The following is an 18,647-nucleotide window of genomic DNA, read 5'->3' on the forward strand; positions in this document are numbered from 1 at the left end:
TCCTGGGTGCACACGACACAGACTTGCTTTATCATTGTTGGACCGGGCGTATCTGGCACTTGAGTGTGAAGGTCACATGGACCTCGCCATGCTGGGCATAACACGGAACTGATTCAAAACTTGGGAGTGTGGACACTGCAGGGCAGGAGTGGCTACAGGAATGCCCTCATCAGTTTTCATTCCTGAGTCAGTCCTGGGAGAAACCCTGTATGGAAGATCATGTGTGTTGGGAGAAAAACCCACCCCCGAGGAATAAAAATCAAACAGTCCATTAGAGAAAAAACAGGCAACTATAGAAATGAATTAGGAAGCTATTGTGATGTGAAAAATAGTAAATTATATTAACACAGTTAGAAATAATTTCATCAAGAATGAGACACAGCTGAAACAATAAACATTGTATTGGTGTAGAATATTTATTAAAATTTTTCATTAGTCATCAGAGAAAAACTAGAAATAAAAAAATAGAAAAGATAATTAATGCACACAAGAAATGGAATGAGAAGAGGAAACAGATATCTCTCTATAGATCACACTTTCAGAATGAGGGAAATAAGGAGTATGTTAGTAAATACTTGCAAAGAAATAAGTTGACATTTTTACAGAAATGAAGAAAGAACATGAGTTTAATGTGCATAAACTCATAAATAACATTAATGTCTTAACTATGATAGAGCAAACAATACCTAGAATAGATACAAAGTAATTTTAAAATTACTGGAGAAAATGAAAATTATTCTCAAATGAAAGACAAGCACGTTGGGACTGGATTTCCCAAGAGTAAAAAGTGACAAGAAAATGACTGGGGGTTGAAGTTCCAGTTGGCTGAATGGAAAGGGCTGGAGTCTGCCTGCTCACCAAGAGGACCCAAAATGGCAAGTAAATAACAACAGGTCAAGTGGATCTTCCAAGAGGATGCTGGGGTTCACCTGAGAACCATGAGGACACGTAGAGAAGAGAAGAGAAAAGGTGGGAGCCAGGAGAGGCTCCTAACATGGGGAAGGGGTGAGAGAGAGATTCCCTAACATGGGGAAAGGGTGAGTGAGTGAGAGATTCCCTAACACGGGGAAAGGGTGAGTGAGTGAGAGATTCTCTAGCATGGGGAAGGGGTGAGTGAGTGAGAGGCCTCCTAACAAGGGGAAGGGGTGAGTGAGAGGCTCCTTAACAAAGGGAAAGGGTGAGTGGGTATGAGGCCCCTGGGATCCACTCCCCTGCCTTGGCCCTTTACAATTCTGGTCACAGGAGAGCCCCTGACCCCCCTTGGCCTGCAGAGGCACACAGGGAGTTCCTGGAGATGGCGCAGAGGCACCTGTGGAGCCCACGTGGAGTCCCACAGGCTTCTGATCCCTGGGCAGCCTGGGTCCAGCTGCCACTGCCTTAGCAAGGAGGGAGGAGGCCAGGCACCTCCGTGGGCCCCAGAATCAATATGACAGCTGGGGCACAGGAACAGCGAAGCTGAGCACCACACAGCTCCCCACCTCTGTTGTGTCCTGCTAAATTGGGCTTCCTTCCTGTTAAATTGGGCGTCCTTCCTGTTAAATGGGGCTTCCTTCCTGCTAAATGGGGCTTCCTTCCTGCTAAATGGGGCTTCCTTCCTGTTAAATGGGGCTTCCTTCCTGCTAAATGGGGCTTCCTTCCTGCTAAGGGGGCTTCCTTCCTGATAAGTGGGGCTTCCTTCCTGCTAAGTGGGGCTTCCTTCCTGCTAAATCGGGCTTGCCAGCTGCAGGGCCCCAGTGCACCCGTCCTGCCCCCACCTGAATACCGTGGCCCCGGCTTGGTGCCCTCTGAAAGCCCAATGCTCAGAGACCCCTGACAAGCCCTTTGCAGTCACTGCCACCTCTGCCTCTGCCCCTAGGCTGCCCCAGGCTCAGGGAGGGTGTGGGGAGGCCTGGCACTTTTGCATGTCCCCAACAGCAAAACCGAGTGCCACTTTTTCAGGTGGGCAGTGTGAGCGGGCCCTGTGCCCCACAGCTGCCAGTCTCCAGTGCCCCAGCCAAGGGGCCCTGCCCTCCCTAGTGACAGGCCCACAGCACAGCCACCCTGCCCCCACCTGGACATTTTAGCTGCAGCCTCCAGCCCTTCTGAGAGCCCAGTCCCCACAGGCCTGTGATCTGCCCACGGGCTCTACCACCTGAGCCTTCTGCCTGTCCCGCCTGAGAATTCTGCCTGTGACCTGGGGACCAGCCCAGCCCTCCCCATCACAGCCGGCACCTGAACCCTGGAAGAGCCGAAACCCAGTCAAGCCCCTACAGGACTCGCACACACTGTCCAGCCGGCCACCTAGGGGCCTGCAATCCAGGAACTGCCTGCCCTTTCCTACCCTGCTGGCACCTGACCAGTCACCCCAGGGCCTGAGGTCGGGCCCACCCAGCCGGTAACACCACCACAACTGACGTCCACTCTCCCATCCAGAGACGCAGAACCCCCCACATCCCACCTACATGAAGCAGCTGCCACGTCGGACAACAGACAGCCGTTCAGGGTCTGCACTGGGCTGAGGGAGGAGGCTCTGCCTTGGAACCATGACTGCAGAGGGTGGCAAGGCAGGTGTTTCCCACGGCTCCCAGCCACACCGTGGACAGCCGCTCAGGGTCTGCACTGGGCTGAGGGAGGAGGCTCTGCCTTGGAACCATGTCTGCAGAGAATAGCAAGGCAGGTGTTTCCCACGGCTCCCAGCCACACCGTGGCCTGGGGAGAGACAACAGTGTGAGTCTGAACTGAGACTCACGAGCCCTGGAGCAAGGGTGTGATAGGGAAACAGACAATGTTCCTCCCTATGGGACTGGAAGCAGATGTAGCTCCTTCATCCCCTGCAGAGACCTCAGGGCATTTTACCAGGCGCTGCCCCAGCCATGTCCATCAGGACTGGTGCCTACACTCATCATTAGGATATTCGTGGGCAAGCCAGGGGTTCCAGCTCTGCCCCGCTGTGTTCTCTCACCCCGTTAGAACAGGAAGCTCCGGGCTCCAGACACTCCACGGTCCAGCCCTTCCGCTGAAACGACAGACAGCACCTCACAGGAAACACGCCAGGTCCATATGCACCTGCTTGTGCTGAGGGTGGCTCTTACCCTTAAGCACCAGCTCCCGGCCTGCGATTTGAACTGAACAGCCCAACACAAACCGTGCTGCAGAAGCGCCCAAGGCTATGGGAAAAGCCAAAAGACCCTTCCCAGCATGCTCTGCAGTCACACTCCCCGCGGGACCGGGGGGAAAATGCGCAAAAGAAATCCCATCCAGATGAAAATAAATTCAAAGAGAGTAAGTGGCAGCCTCTCCAGATGAGAAGGAATCCGTGCAAGGATTCTGACGCCGTGAAAAATCTGAATATTGTGGCACCACCAAAGGATCGCACTAGCTCTCTAGCGATGGACGCTGAAAACAACAGAAACTCAGAAAGGACAGGTAAAGAATGCGACGGAGACAAAAACATCACAAAGAATCAGTGAAAGAACGTTGGTTTTTTAAAAGCATAAATAAAATTGAGAGATGGCTGACTACACTAATCACAAAAAGGAGATTTAAATAAGCACAATCAGAAATGATCAAGTTGACAGTACAACTAACACCACAGAAATACAAAAGATCATCAGAGACTACTATGAACAGCTTTATGCACATAAACTAGAAAACCTAGAGAAATGGATGAATTCCTACACACATATAGCTTCCCAAGATCGCACAGGCAAAAAATAGAAACCCTAAACAGACCAATAACGACCAATGAAAAAGGATCAGTACTAAAAATTCTTCCAGCAAAAAGGCCCAGGAACAGATGGATTCACGGCTGAACTTTGCCATATGTACGAAGAAGAGCTGGTGCCAATCATACCGAAAGTATTTCAGAAAATCAAGCTTGTGGAATTCTTTGCTAGTTCATTCTACAAAATCAGTATCATGTGGATAGCAAAATCACACAAGGATCCAACAGAAAAATAAAACTACAGGCCAAGAAACCTGAGGAACACAGATGCAAAAATCCTCAAGAAAATACTAGCAAACGGAATCTAACTGTGTATCAAAAACATAATTCATCATGCTCAAGTTGGCTTGATTCCAGGGATGGAAGGATGGCTCAATATATGCAAGTCAATAAAGATGACTCATGAAATAAACTAAGAACAGAAAGCATATGATCATCTCAATAGATGCAGATAAAGCATTCAAGAAAGTCCAACATCCCTTCACGATAAAATCCCTCAACAGACGAGGCATGAAAGAAACATACCTCAAAATAATAAGAGCCCCGGCATGACAAACCCACAGTCAATATCAAATTGAATAGGGAGAAATGAAAACTTTTTCCCAGGAAAATGGGAATGGGATCCTCCGTAATTCCCTGGGGTCTCCTACTGGCCTACCTGTGGGGCAAGGTCCCTCTCATACTGGAATCTCCCATTCCCCTCGTCAAATCTCAGTGAAGTGAACCATGGCCATGGGCGTGAGAGTCATGGCGTCTCCTCCTACTGGCCCCGGCCGTGCGGGTGGATAAGGCCACAGTGCCCACTGGACAGAGACACACAGGGCCTGGGCACATAGAAGCAATGTTCTCCCACTGACTGGATTTTCCCACCAGCATCTCCACGGGTGGTGAACTGTCCCGGACCCCACCACGAGCCTGGCTCTTGTTTTCCCAGGGCTTGGACTTTCTTGAAGGCTTTATCTGCCTCTGTTGAGATGATCATATGGTTTTTGTTCTTAGTTTATGTCGTGAGTCACGTATATTGAACCATCCTTTGAGACAGGCACCGGGCTTTCTGCTGATATTTCAGCCACACGAGGCATCTCTCCTGATCTCCTTTCGCTGTCTGCCCGAACTGTCGTCATCTCACTGAGGGCCAGGATGTAGCTGCAAATGGACGTGGTGCCTCCCTGAGTTGGTCCCTTCGAGGTGAAGGCAACGGAGGGTTCTTCCTTCCTCTCAGAGCCTCTCCGTGGGGTCCCACTCTCTCCTTCAGGTCACCCGTAAACACACCCTTGTGGGGAACCTACCGGGGCCAGTCTTCTCACCAGTCCTGGGGAAGCTTCAGGGAAGATGCAAATTCAGGCTGCAGGGCAGACTCAGATCAGCAGAGACTCCTCTCACGTCTGGCTGTGCAGTTCCAGTTGAGTTTCACTGTGGCAATGAGCAGAAAGCGGAAATACAGGGACACAAGGGAAGGAATCATGACCCTTTTCCCAGAACTGGAGTGTGGGTTTTCTCTATGCAGTTCTCTCTATGAGAAGTTCGTTCCCTTCACGAACTTCTCATTTACTCATCGCAACGGTCATCCGTCCCGTCTCCCTGGAAACATTGGCCTGACTCTGCCTTCTTGGTGCCCCCCCTTTCTTTCAAACACTCCTGTTCCCATCCTGCGCTCCTGCGTTCAAGGTTGTGGGACAATACATAGGGTTAGCACTCTGATTTGAGGGGAAATCTCGTCTTTATTTAATTATTCGTGTGTTACCCCTTGCCTGTGTGACCTTGGGCAGTAACTTCCCATCTCTGAGCCTCAGTTTCCTCATTTGGAGCCTGTCATGAACTCCATTCCTCACAGGGTGGCTGGGTCATTGGTGCCTGGGGGCTGCAGGGGGCTCAGCCATGGGTAATTTCCAGAGAGGTGAAGACAGGAGAGGTGGGGGCGTGAGGGGATGCTGGCGCCCACCATCAAGGCCTGTGATTGAGGTTTGCACTCAGGAGTGCCCGTTTGTTCCTGCCCTTGAGAGATGCTTCTCACAATATTTCCTCAACACCCCGGTTATCACAGTCATGTGCAGAAAATGGGAAATGAAAGCTGGTCAGAAGGAGAAGCACCTACATTAAAGAGAAAATTAAAACTGACAGAGCATTTGTGTCTGGTGCCATTAGGGGTCATTAGGGAGGAAGCAATTAAGTCACCAGGGTGCATGCATTTAAGCATGAAATGCAAATCATTTCTGAGATGGAGTCTCATTCTGTCCCCCAGGCTGGAGTGCAGTGGCGTAATCTCGGCTGATCGCAACCTGCGCCTCCCGGGTTCAAGTGATTCTCCTGCCTCAGCCTCCCGAGTAGCTGGCACTACAAGCACGCACCACCACACCCGGCTAATTTTTGTATTATAGTAGAGACGGGGTTTCGCCATGTTGGCCAGGCTGGTCTTGAACTCCTGACCTCAGGTGATCCACCTGCCTCAGCCTCCCAAAGTGCTGGGATTACAGGTGTGAGCCACTGCGCCCGGCCAAAATGCAAATCTTGACCTATCATGAGAAACTGAAAAATAGGAGTAAATTAAAAAATATAGGCCGGGCGCGGTGGCTCACGCCTGTAATCCTAGCACTTTGGGAGGCCAAGGCAGGTGGATCACAAGGTCAGGAGATGGAGACCATCCTGGCTAACACGGTGAAACCCCGTCTCTACTAAAAATAGAAAAAATTAGCTGGGCGTGGTGGCGGGCGCCTATAGTCCCAGCTACTCGGAGGCTGAGGCAGGAGAACGGTGTGAACCCGGGAGGAGGAGCTTGCAGTGAGCCGAGATCGCGCCGCTCACTCCAGCCTGGGCGACAGAGCGAGACTCCGTCTCAAAAAAAAAAAAAAGGTCAATGACTCCAAAACGTAGAATATGAGATGCCGCAGTGATGAAAGTGGGAAACAGTCTAGTATTTGAAAATCACACACACACACACACACATGCACACACGAATGCAACCACACGGGAGCACACACGTATGAGTACGTGTGCATGTACACATATCAGTACTCAGAGTTCAGCTACGGGGGATTTAGAACCTGTCTTCTCTAAAGGCGAGGATAAATGAATCTTCATTCGAAAATATATAATTGAATGAATACTTAACTAAATAGGCGAAGTTATTCCAAACTATTCATTTTTTTACCCTGTACGTAAAAGAGTAATTCACCCACTGAAGGATGAGTTAAATAGCTCAGTAGCCCCAATAACACCTAGGCATGAAACACAACAGTACCATCCAAAATAAAGTGATAATTTACAATCGGTAAGTGAAGAAAGGTATGCTATTATAATATCTATTGGAAATATTAATACCCAATAAAATGTAACATGATACAAAAACTTTCAGAAATAAAAACTAAAATTTTGTGTTTTAATGAAGATGTAAGAGCTGGGCATGAAGGGTTTTTGCAGGTTGAGGTGGGAGGATCACTTGAGCCCAGGAGTTCAAGACCGGCCAGGGCAACATAGTGAGACTCATCTTCATTTATTTTTTTAAAGAAGGTATTAAAGATGACAAAAGATATGTAAACTTTTTTTTTTTTTTTTTTTTTTGAGACGGAGTCTCGCTCTGTTGCCCAGGCTGGAGTGCAGCTTCGAGATCTTGGCTCACTGCAAGCTCTGCCTCCTACGTTCACGCCATTCTCCCGCCTCAGCCTCCCGAGTAGCTGGGACTACAGGTTCCTGTCTCCATGCCTGGCTGATTTTTTGTATTTTTTTGTAGAGACGGGATTTCACCATGTTAGCCAGGATGGTCTCGAACTCCTGACCTCGTGATCTGCCCTCCTCGGCCTCCCAAAGTGCTGGGATTACAGGCGTGAACCGCCGCACCTGGCCAAAGGTATGTAAACCTTCATTCATCTAACCATAGGTTCTTGAAATTATACAACATAAAGTTATATTTATTTGGTGATTCAAACAAGTGTTTATCAAGACCTGATAGGTTAAGAGAAAAAATTAATGAGTAAAGTGTACACATTAATGTTCAATCTCAATTACATACATATGGTAAAACATTCTAGTTACACATGTTATGGGACTTGTATAGACGAATTCTGATTCTGATATGTGTGTATACATATATATGTTAATATGTGTATATATTTACCTATCATGTACATATACTATATATAGTACAAATACTATATATACACACATTATATATGTGTGCAGATGTATAGAGAAATATTATAAAGTTTGTATAGAACAAAGAATCCACATATATTTGGATATATAGGATACATACACTTAGTCTAAGTGTTATGTGTGTATTACTCACATATCACATAAAAACACTATGTGTGTATACACTGTATGTGTAGATGCTACTGTACAGTATATACATGTGTGTGTGAGTGTATATATGCGTGTACATTTATGAACACATATCTCAAAGGAGGAAATGCCCATATTTAAGGCAGGCATTGCACATAAAATATTAAGTATTTAGTAGACAAAAAAGGAAAAAAACTCTTTCTACATGGCTGTCTTACACATTATATTCCCAGACACAATTGTTATTCAATTTGCAGTCAACAATCAAAAGATACTATGAGAAAACCTCACTATTGCTCAAAATTAATAGAATCCTCAGTCATTTTGTATGATATTTATTTGAATTCATGATGTACTAAGAAATATTTTGCTAGATGGATGTTTGTATTTTATAGTGTTTGGATGATTATTTTCCTTTTTGTGGTATATGAAGAATTCCGTTTCCATTTTATGAAATGGAAGCCCTGAGGAGATTGCCGTGGAACCAGTGAGGAATTTCTGGCAGAGGAAACTAGACGGCAGTCCTGGGAAAAATTACTGTGTGAAAAACTGAGGAAGAAGGAATTAGGGCTCCTGGATGGGGTGAAGACCCACATACAGAGTATCTCCGAGCCCTGAGAGTAGAGCAGTGTGTTCAGGGCCCTGAGCCTGTGGAAGGAATCTTCTCTGAGATGTGAGTCTGTGGAATGTGTGTTGTAAGACCTGCCTTTTACTAGTATAATCCAGCAAAAGCCCTTGGGTGAGGACCCAGTTTTATTTTAGGGAATGTGGGGACAGTATATTTCTTATTCATATTTGTGCAGATTTCATAGTGCTGGTCAGTCATGTAGAAGGCGGAGGTCAGTGTGTTCACAGGATTCGCACCCGAGAGTCAGGAGGCACACGCGGGGGTCCGTGGAAAAGGCTGGCGGCCTGGTATGGCGGGAAGGTCATCAGCGATAGACGCTAGAGTCTCTTGCTTGATCTTGCTGAAATCTGGCTCAAATGTTTGGCCTGGCACAACCAAACTAGAACTTGGAAGATGCTGTATAGATGAAACCTAATATTGTAACCATTCATATTGTTATGGATATGAACATAACGTTGAAAATGTCCTTAATAAGATTTCTTTATTCTAGAGGGTAGATGGTGAATGATGAGATTTCTTTGTTCTAGAGGGTAGATGGTGAATGATAAGATTTCTTTATTCTAGAGGGTAGATGGCAAATGATAAGATTTCTTTACTCTAGAAGGTAGATGGCAAATGATAACATTTATTTACTCTAGAGGGTAGATGGTGAATGATGAGATTTCTTTATTCTAGAGGATAGATGGTGAATGATAAGATTTCTTTATTCTAGAGGGTAGATGGTGAATGATGAGATTTCTTTATTCTAGAGGGTAGATGGTGAATGATAAGATTTCTTTATTCTAGAGGGTAGATGGTGAATGATAACATTTGTTTATTCTAGAGGGTAGATGGCGAATGATAAGTTTTCTTCTAGAGGGTAGGTGGTGAATGGTAAGATTTGTTTATTCTGTAGGGCAGGTGGCAAATGATAAGATTTCTTTACTCTAGAAGGTAGATGGTGAATGACAAGGTTTCTTTACTCTAGAGGGTTGATGGTGAATGATAAGATTTCTTTGCTCTAGAGGGTAGGTGGCGAATGATAAGATTTCTTTATTCTAGAGGGTAGATGGGGAATATTCGGTCCCTCATGTTTCTCACGTTCCTCCCTCCAAACATTCTATTCTATGCAGCAGGGTTTTACATCCTTCAAACACAACAGTGGTCTTTGACCTAGACATGTTGAACTCTTTAGTGCTAGGACTCAAGTTCTCTTGCTGTTTTGGGACAATTCAGAAAAGAATCAGCCCCAGTCCTTTTGCATACTTCTGTCTGACTGTCCTAGGTGAGTAGAAAGAAACAGTTCAACTGCTTGACAAGATTCATTGACCTGAGGTCTTGTCTGCAGCTGGATTTCTATTCTACTTCTGTGATTTTCCTTTCGTGGATCACCAACGCACTGCAAATGCCTATCATTGCTTTTGACATGATGTACTTTGGTTCTGCCTGGAAAGGCAGGGAGTCTCGGAGTGAGGAGCTCACAGATCATAGGCAGATTGAAATGTTTTCAGCAAGAATAGGCAAAGCCATAGAGACAGAAAGCACACTCGTGGTTAGCAGGTGCTGGAGGGAGGAAGGAATGGGGGGTGGCTGCTGACTCGGTGTAGGGTGATGACAATGTGTGGAACAGGATGGCAGTGATGGTTACACAATGATCTGAGGAGAAGCTGCACAGGTAGCATCTGAGAAGGAGGGAAGGGCTCACAGGGTTCAGAGAGGGTGTCAGGGCATCAGGGTGGATTTATCTTTTCCTGGTGGAAATCCGATATTTCCCCCATTGATTTAGTTACTGAAGCGTGTTTGGAACTCTGAACTGAAGAGATGGAGGCTCAGTAAAGCACACCAGGGAGTGTGGCAATGAGGACTAAAGAAGACTGTGTTACGCGCCATGGACCAGAGCACGCAGGTGTGCAGAGCTGTGGAGCCAACGCTGCCGTGTGGGATGTAGCCTCATGTCTGGGGGTGGGAAAAGAAGGGGATTCAACCAAGGGAAGTCAACATTAATAGAGAGGAAAGGTATCACATGTTAGACGCCGGAAAATGTCTCTGCAATCCAACACTGATTCCTCCTTCTGGAAATGATCGGCAGACAGTCCAGATACCATTGGCCCTAAATTGTCTCCCGGAACCTCCTGGGATCACCAGATCTATTCCCAAGGCTCCCACTCTGAGGGGTGCATTGTCCTCTCTGCTGTTCACCTCCCGGCTGCATTTTAGGGGCTTCTCTGGCTGTGCTGAGCCTCAAATAACAGAATCCCGAGGACCACCAGGATCAAGCCAGCCATGCCCATGCAGATGAGATTCTCCAGTGTGTAATCCTGGGGGAATGAGGTGGGGGATGGTGGACAAAGAGGCCGCAGAGGTCAGGGCAGATCAGCAATGCCCAGTACCTCTGGATGTCCACCCAGGGCACCCACCTCCCCTTCACAGGACCTGACCCTCTGTGCCAGCCCCATAACTGAAAGCATCTCCTCACTCACCAGTCTTGGGGTCTGAATTGTTTTGTGATGGGCTGAGGGTCTCAGCTGCTCCTGAGGATCAAAACAAAGGAGAAGTACCCTGAGCCAGCCTCTCTCCTAGGCTCTGCATTCTTATCTTCCCGTGTCTTCTGACACGAGTTCTAGTGAGTTCCTCAGTAAACCCTTCCTCTGTAGCAGGGTTTCCTCCAGTCTCCTCATGGAACCATTTCAGCTTTCCTGTGTTCTACAAATCCAAACATTGCTCTTGAGTCATTTGGGAGAGTTTTCCTGTACCCCAAGGGCTCAGGATCTGCAAGGAAAGTGTCCCCAGTATAGAAATCACTGAGCCCTGGGTGCTGTCAGTGCAGCCTGGGACACAGGAGCACATGAACCAATTCCCCCGGAGATGAGAGTTTCACAGATCCACCAGCTGAGGACCCAGGCTCCGTGCATGAGGGGTTGGTCCTCAGGGGCGCCTCAATGTCAGAAGCAGAAAGGGGTGAAAGTCTGGGGCTGCCTTCCCTTCATGCCCTCAGCCACTTCACCTGGGTTTTCAATGTCCAATTAATCTAACTAATTCTTCATATAGTCAGGAAAACCTAGAATGATGTGATACCTTCCCCTCCATCCCCACTCACAAACATCTGTCTGCTAAATAGTGGTGCTATTAGAGGTTCATAAATCAGTATTTCTGCTTTTACAAAGTGCGAATCTAGGTGAATCTAGACCAGTAACAAACATGTAAACTCCCACCACACAAAATATCTTTTTATTTATTTATTTACTTATTTATTGAGATGGAGTCTCTCTCTGTTTCCCAGGCTGGAGTGCAGTGGCATGATCTCAGCTCACTGCAACCTCCGCCTCCCAGGTTCAAGCAATTCTCCTGCCCCCAGCGTCCCAAGTAGCTGGGATGACAGGTGCGTGCCACCACCCCCAGCTAATTTTTTGTATCTTTAGTAGAGATGGGGTTTCACCATGTTGGCCAGGCTGGCCTTGAACTCTCTACCTCATGATCCTTCTGCCTCAGCCTCCCAAAGTGCTGGGATTACAGGCATGAGCTACCGCACCAGGCCTATTTTTATTTTTATTGAGATGGAATCTCACTCAGTCGCATAGGCTGGAGTGCAGTGGCGCTCTCTTGGCTCATTGCAACCTCTGCCGCCTGGGTTCATGAGGTGATTCTCATGGTTCAGCCTCCTGAGTAGCTGGCACTACAAGGGTGTGCCACCATGCCCAGCTATTTTTTTTGTATTTTTAGTAGAGACGAGCTTTTACCAGGCTGGTATCAAACTCCTGACCTCAGGTGATCTGCCCGCCTTGGCCTCCCAAAGTGCTGGGATTACAGGCGTGAGTCACCGTGCCCGGCCATCAAATATATTAAGAATATGGATGAATATATATCAGATGAACTTGGATATGCCTACACACATACTCAAATGTAACTTATATAACCACACATAAATATGTATAGATATAAAGCTTTAGATATTTATTTAAGATGTATTACATACATATTGGTATTTGAAGTGAGAAATATTGGCAAGCAATATAGAAGTAAAGAAGTAAAATTTCCGTTGTCTCATGGTTTGTATAAATTTTATCAGGAAATTAGAGGAGATCCATAGAAAAGCAGTGAGAATGGAGTCATTTGGTAGTGAGTTAGTACGAAACACAATGAATATACTCAAACTCAGCTTTCTCATGGATAATTACCTTTTATTTTTAAAATATGAAAGAATAAAGTACTTCACTTATAAATTGTTAAAGGTGTTGAATAATTCTTTAAGTTGGAATGAATATAATTCTTCAAATGTCCGCCCAGGACACCCAGCTCCCCTTGACAGGACCTGACCCTCTGCGCCCAGCGTCTTCACCGCGAGCATCTCCTCACTCGCCGGCCTTGGAGTGGGACTTGGTTTGTGGTGGGCTGAAGGTCTCAGCTGCTCCTGAGAATCAAAACAGAGGAGAAGAGACATTCAGATGTAACTTATATGACAAATTCTGCCTAAGGTTATATACAACTTACATAACTTCCCTGTCAAGGGGAGGTGGGGGTCTTGGGTAGACATTTAAAAAATTATGTCCATTTTAATTTAAAGAATTATTCAACACCTTTGACAATTTATAAGTGAAGTATTTGATTCTTTCATATTTTTTAAACAAGAGGTAAGTACCCATGAGAAAGCTACTGGTTTGGGTATATTCATTGTATTTCATATTAACTCACTACCAAATTGCCCTCTTCTAATTTAAATTTAAATTATCAAATTTAAAGCACCTCCTTTTCCTATAAAAGAGGTTTATTTAGATGTTAGAATCATGCAGTGATTGGACAAGATTGGACATGAACCCACCCGGGCCCAGGGTTGAGCTGCACTGCAGCCCCCGCTGACCTCCCGCGGGTTTCACGAGCCACACGGAGCCCCCCGGTCAGTTTCCCTGGGGCCACTGTGCTTTGAAACATCCAAACACTTCTGAAGTTCATTAAGGAAACCTCAATTTTTAATATGTAGGGGAGGAAGACTTGAGGTTAACGAAAAATGGATGTCTACATTGAATATATAAATTAAATCACAGCCCAATGAAAGAAATATAATTATTTTTAAATAATAGGTTCACATAACTGAAATAAAAATTATAAATTTACATATTCAAGTATTGCTTTAAAAGGTTTAGAAAAGAAGAGAGTAACAATGGGCAAGTGCATATAGAAAACGCAGAGTAGAAATGAGTTATACACAAGATGCACTGTGAATAATTGCCTAACTCATCCAGGGAGCAGGTGCACGGCCCCTCCTTAATCTCAGGGTGCCCTGAGCACAGAGGCCTCCAGGTGAGCACAGGAGGGGCCGTGTGAGGGACACCCACAGCTGGAGTGCTTCTCTCTAAAGGAGTGGGTCTGGGGCGGACTCCAGCCTCATCACAGTCAGATCCCATTGAGGCCTGAGCAGCCTCCTCTCCCGTCCTAAGACGGCCCAGGGACCCCGCAGGTGTGGGTGAGGGGCTCCATCCTCAGGGGCCCTTGGAAATAAGAAGTGAGAATGGCCAAGGGAGCATCTGTCTGTCCTCTCTCCATCTCGCCTGCCTCTCTTCCTCCTCCGTCAGCTCAGTATCTTCCCCGTGTCCAAGTCAGGCCTGGACCCCAAATCCTCCTGACCCAGCCTGTGCTCCTTCCTCTACTCATCACACATCCTGCAGGACAGGGTAGGGGCCTGCAGGACATGCAGAGCTGTGACAGGAGTGGCTTTCGGTATAAAATTGGAGGGATTTTGTCTTTTACATGAGAGAGGGGAGATTCTAAAACAGTGGGACTTTGTAAATCTTTGTTGTTTCAAAATAGTGTGGCTTTGTCTTACTAAGCTGAGATTCCAGGAGGGATGAGTAAAACTGCATGCACCTGCCCCCATCTCCGTTGGCTTTTTAACCCTTACAAGCCTCCGTTATTGGGAGAATTAGGACAAGGCCAGAGAGGGCTGGAGATGGGAGCAGGTCTAGGAGGAGCCACATCCCAGATGCCCCAGAAGGTCAGAAATGAAGGGGCTTTGGGGTGGTCACATCCAGGCAGCTCCCCGTTATTCAGATGGGGAGTCCAGGGTGCGAGGGGAACCAACTTTTTCAGAAGTTCCACCTCCCAAGGAGAGGCTGAGCCATCACAGTCCCAGTCCCACCTCCCCGGGCTCCTCCCACCTGACTCCTAGAGCAAGCACCTGCCTATGATCGCCCCTGGCCCTGGCTCCCCATGAGAGGTGATGGCTCCTGGGAATCCTGCTCAGGGAGGGGGAAAGTCCCCGCTGCTCCACTCATCAATGCCGAACCTCAGACACCTCCCTCCCCTCTGACCACCACGGAGGGAGCACCTGCCCCAACCCTGGAGCACCAGGAAGCCACGCGGACCACACCCTTACTGTCCAACCTGCCCTCTGCTGCCCTGAATCAGATCCCGAATATTGGAGGTAGCATTGAGATGAGTCTAGAAACTTCTCTTGACTTGGGAGTGGCTGGTTTTTTTTTGTCACCCATGAGTCAGGACTTAGAGGTTGGGACCCCCAGAGGCTCTGATTCTGAGGTGGAGACATCAGGAGGGGTGCGGGTGGGGCCTCCGTCTTCCACAGTCATTCTAATCTCATCTCCTCTGAGGTTCACCCCCGTCTCCTCCCAGCCCTCCCGACTCTTCACTCCACTGAGACTTCAGGGGTGGGAGCCAGGGGTGGGAGGTCGCATCTATTTCCACCCTCTCATGGGCTGGATCCTCCCCTGCGGACCCTGCCCCTTCACTCCCCTCCTTCATTATTGTTCCAGAGCTCTGCTGGGAGCAGGGCCTGAGCTGAGCCTTTGAGTTCAGAGAGGACAGGGTCAGGGCCCTCACCTGAGACCACGAGCTCCAGGGGGTCACTGGGGTGAGTCAGCAGGTAGGGGTTGGAGCTGAGTGAGCCGTAGCACCTGTAGGTCCCCGCATGGGCTGAGGTCACAGGACTTATGGGGAATTCAGCCTGGTACTTATGAGATTGGCGCTTTGATTTTAGACGCAGGGGGGGATCAGCTGCTCCCTCCTTGGTCAGAAGGAAAGTGTGCATCCATCCCTGTGACTGACACAGCAGGGTCACGTTCTCTCCTGAGGCCACCGTGGAGCCCGGCTGCACTGAGAGGAAGGGTCTGGCACGGATCTGTCCTGGAGAGGGGAAGGATGGATGAGGGGCTGCCCCACCTTGTTCTGAGCTGATACCTCCCAGGCCTCTCTCTGGAACCCTTAGTCTCTCTGTCTGTTTTCTCTGAGTCTCCCCCTCTCTGCCCATCGCCTGTCTCTGTCTGTCTCTCTCTCCCTTGGGACCCCCACACCTCGTCCCAGCCATCACCATCTTGGCTCCCCCAGCAGGGCCTGTGCAGAGCGTGGGTCCCTGACTGAACCCACTGGGCTCCTCACCTGAGATCAGGATGTCCAGGGGGTCACTGGGGGCCGACCACTCGGAGGAGAGGTTGTGTGCACCGGAGCATCTGTACTGGCCCCCGTAGGAGCGGCTCACAGGGCCCAGGGGGAAGTTGGCCTGGGAGAGCCCAGCCTGGGGCTGCCGGCCAGGGCGCTGGAGGAAGTCACGTCCCCACTCCTTGTACAGAGCAAATCTGTTGTAGCCGGCATCAGAGCCACACTGGAGGGTCAGCTTCTCCCCAGGGGCCACGACAGGACCCGGCTGCACTGACAGTGACGGCTTCTTAGAAACACCTGGGAAAAGGTGGTCACGGTTTCCAGGAGCGACCCTCAGGCTTCCCCACAAACCCTCCCTTTCCCCCTGGGCCTCACCACTGCTGATCTTCCTGTGTCTCTGGCCCCAGGAGCCCTGAGCCCTCTGGTCCCAACATCATCCCACCTGGCGCTGCCCTGAGACGCGGCTCCTCCCCACCTGCCCGGAGACTCAGGGAACTCCAGGCAATGCTGTGAATTTCTCACCTGGGACCAGGAGCTCCAGGAGATCACTGGGTAAAGACCACACATAGGGAGAGCGTGAGTCATAACCATAGCACCGGTACGACCACCTGCGACTCGGGCTCACGGGGCCCACGGAGAAGATGGCCCGGGATGACCCACGAGTATGGGGCTGGGAGTTCAGGCATTGTGGGTGTTCATCTTCTCCTTCCTTACACAGAATGAAGCCGTCAAGTGCCACCCGTGAGTCACACTGGAGGGTCACGTTCCCTCCTGAGGCCACCACAGGGCTGGGCAGGGCTGAGAGGGTGGGTTTTCTGTAGGCTCCTAGGAGAGAAGGAGGCACCGTGTTAAATGGGACTCACACCTCCCGCATCATCCCCAGGGCTGGGCTGTGAGAGGGAGACGCCCCTGAGAGCCGACCCCCTTCCTGAGGGCAGAGCCTGGGGCTGGGACCCCTGAGTGTCCTCTCACCTGTCACCACCAGCTCCAGGGGGTCGCTGGGCTCTGACCGGCCTGCCGTGTGGTTACCATAGATACAGCGATACCGCCCTGCGTGCTCCCAGGTGGTGGATGGGATGGGGAACTGGCCCTTCTTCACAAGCTCCTGTGGGATCCGTGTAATCCAGGGTGCTGTTTTTTCTTCTCTATATAGACGGTACTCCTGGGTCTCCAGGCTCCCCTGACACCTGAGGGTCATGGGACTCCCCTGGGTGATCACAGAGTCTGGCTCAGCCCAGAGGGTGGGTTTGGGGAGGGTGCCTGGAAGGAAATCAGAGTTCAGATTCTAAGTCATTTCCTACCCAACCCAACAGATTCCAGCTCCCAGTCCAGGACCCTCCAGATGCCCCCATCAGTCAGGCCAGATCTGCTATTCCCTGTCCCCAGCTGCACGGGGGTGGCCCCTTGTCCCCAGTGAGGAGAAGGGACCTGGGACATCTGGGGACAGACTCACCTGCCTGCACACAGGTCCTCCGGCCCAGACTCAGCCCTGGAAGAGAGTTCCCTGTGAGAGATTTGTCCCTGAAACCTGAGCAGGTCCTCCCCTCCCTGGGATCTTTGTGAGCCCCTGGGGTCTCCTTATGCACCAGAGTTTGGCTGTGAGGTGAGGTCCCTCCTAGGTTAGAATCTCCCCTCCCTCTTCAAATCTCACCGAGACAGATCAGGAGCGTGAGGATGGGGGTCATGGCGTCTCGTCCCACTGCCCTGCTCTGCAGATGGATGAGCCCTCGGTGCTGGCAGGACAGAGACATGGGGTGTGGCCACTCGGAGGCTGGGTCCTTCTTATGGGGTTTTGTCATCTGCAGCCACACAGGAAGTGGAACTGCCCTCCCCTGGAACCTGGCTGTCATTTCTTTAGGTCTGAGGTAGGGGCAGGCCCAACCCCTTTGTAGACATTTCAGACAGAAATGGGGTCTTTCCTGACCCCCAGCCACCGTCTGTCTGGCTTGCCTTCATCTCGCTAAGACCTGGGATGTAGCAGGAGAAAGAACTGATGCCTTCTTGAGTCAGCCCCTTTCAGGCGAGGGCGACCGTGGGCTCCTCTTCCCTCTCAGAGCCTCCCCATGGGGTCTCCCTCCCTCCTTCAGCCTGTCCATCAGCTGAGTGTCGCGGGGTTCTTACCATGGCAGTCGTCTCTCCAGCCCTGGAGATGCTTCAGGGAAGATGCAGGTCCACGCTGCAGGCAGACCCAGGTCAGCAGAGACGCACCTGACACCGGGCTGTGCAGCTCAGGCTGAGCTGCGTGTGGCAGTGAGCACAGAGGAGAAATGCAGGGAATAAAGAGAGGAAGTCGTGACCCTCTTTGTGGCCTTGGACTATAGATTTTCTTTCTAATCAATAGTAATCCCCCCCTTTTGTTAACTTCCTCCCTTTTTGTTTTCTACAACGTCCACCCCTGACCTCCCTGGGAACAAACCTCTGAGTCTTTCCGGCCTCCTCGGTGCCCCTGGCGTCCTTGGCTCTCCCTCTGCACCTCAATCCCTGTTCAACGTTTTGGGAACAATGACTTATGTTTGAGCTTTGATTTGGGGAGTGGGGGAGGGAGCTGATATTTATTCAATGACCGGTTATCATCCACTGCCTACGTGACCTCGGGCGGTAATGAACCATCTCTGAGCCTCAGTTTCTTCCTTTGCAGCTTGTTGTCGCAAATCCCACTCGTCACCATGGTTGTGG

At 49.3% G+C, this 18,647-nt stretch overlaps 2 protein-coding genes across 4 annotated transcripts in view; both read right to left on the reverse strand.

The window, feature by feature from the left end:
* LOC105471152 (leukocyte immunoglobulin-like receptor subfamily B member 1) overlaps positions 1-5,130 on the reverse strand; it is a 35,770-nt gene extending 30,640 nt beyond the window's left edge. The window contains exon 1 of the mRNA XM_071087811.1: positions 4,561-5,130. The gene's annotated coding sequence lies outside the window, so the exon portion shown is untranslated. The remainder of the gene's footprint in view (positions 1-4,560) is intronic.
* Positions 1-18,298, reverse strand: part of LOC139360469 (leukocyte immunoglobulin-like receptor subfamily A member 3) — a 27,185-nt gene extending 8,887 nt beyond the window's left edge. Inside the window, exons 1-7 of one of the 3 annotated variants that reach the window (XM_071087796.1) lie at positions 18,093-18,298; positions 17,623-17,704; positions 17,425-17,460; positions 16,944-17,231; positions 16,494-16,796; positions 15,972-16,268; positions 15,417-15,719 (exon numbers count right to left, since the gene is read on the reverse strand). In XM_071087796.1, the coding sequence (XP_070943897.1) occupies positions 15,417-15,719; positions 15,972-16,268; positions 16,494-16,796; positions 16,944-17,231; positions 17,425-17,460; positions 17,623-17,704; positions 18,093-18,095 (1,312 nt within the window). In that variant the 5' untranslated portion in view covers positions 18,096-18,298. Of the gene's footprint in view, positions 1-12,746; positions 12,997-15,416; positions 15,720-15,971; positions 16,269-16,493; positions 16,797-16,943; positions 17,232-17,424; positions 17,461-17,622; positions 17,791-18,092 lie in introns of those variants that run through there. The other 2 variants (XM_071087797.1, XM_071087795.1) reach the window with 2 other exon arrangements.
* Positions 18,299-18,647: the final 349 nt, after the last annotated feature.

Source organism: Macaca nemestrina, chromosome 20 (assembly GCF_043159975.1).
Source record: "Macaca nemestrina isolate mMacNem1 chromosome 20, mMacNem.hap1, whole genome shotgun sequence".
Lineage (NCBI taxonomy): Eukaryota > Metazoa > Chordata > Mammalia > Primates > Cercopithecidae > Macaca > Macaca nemestrina.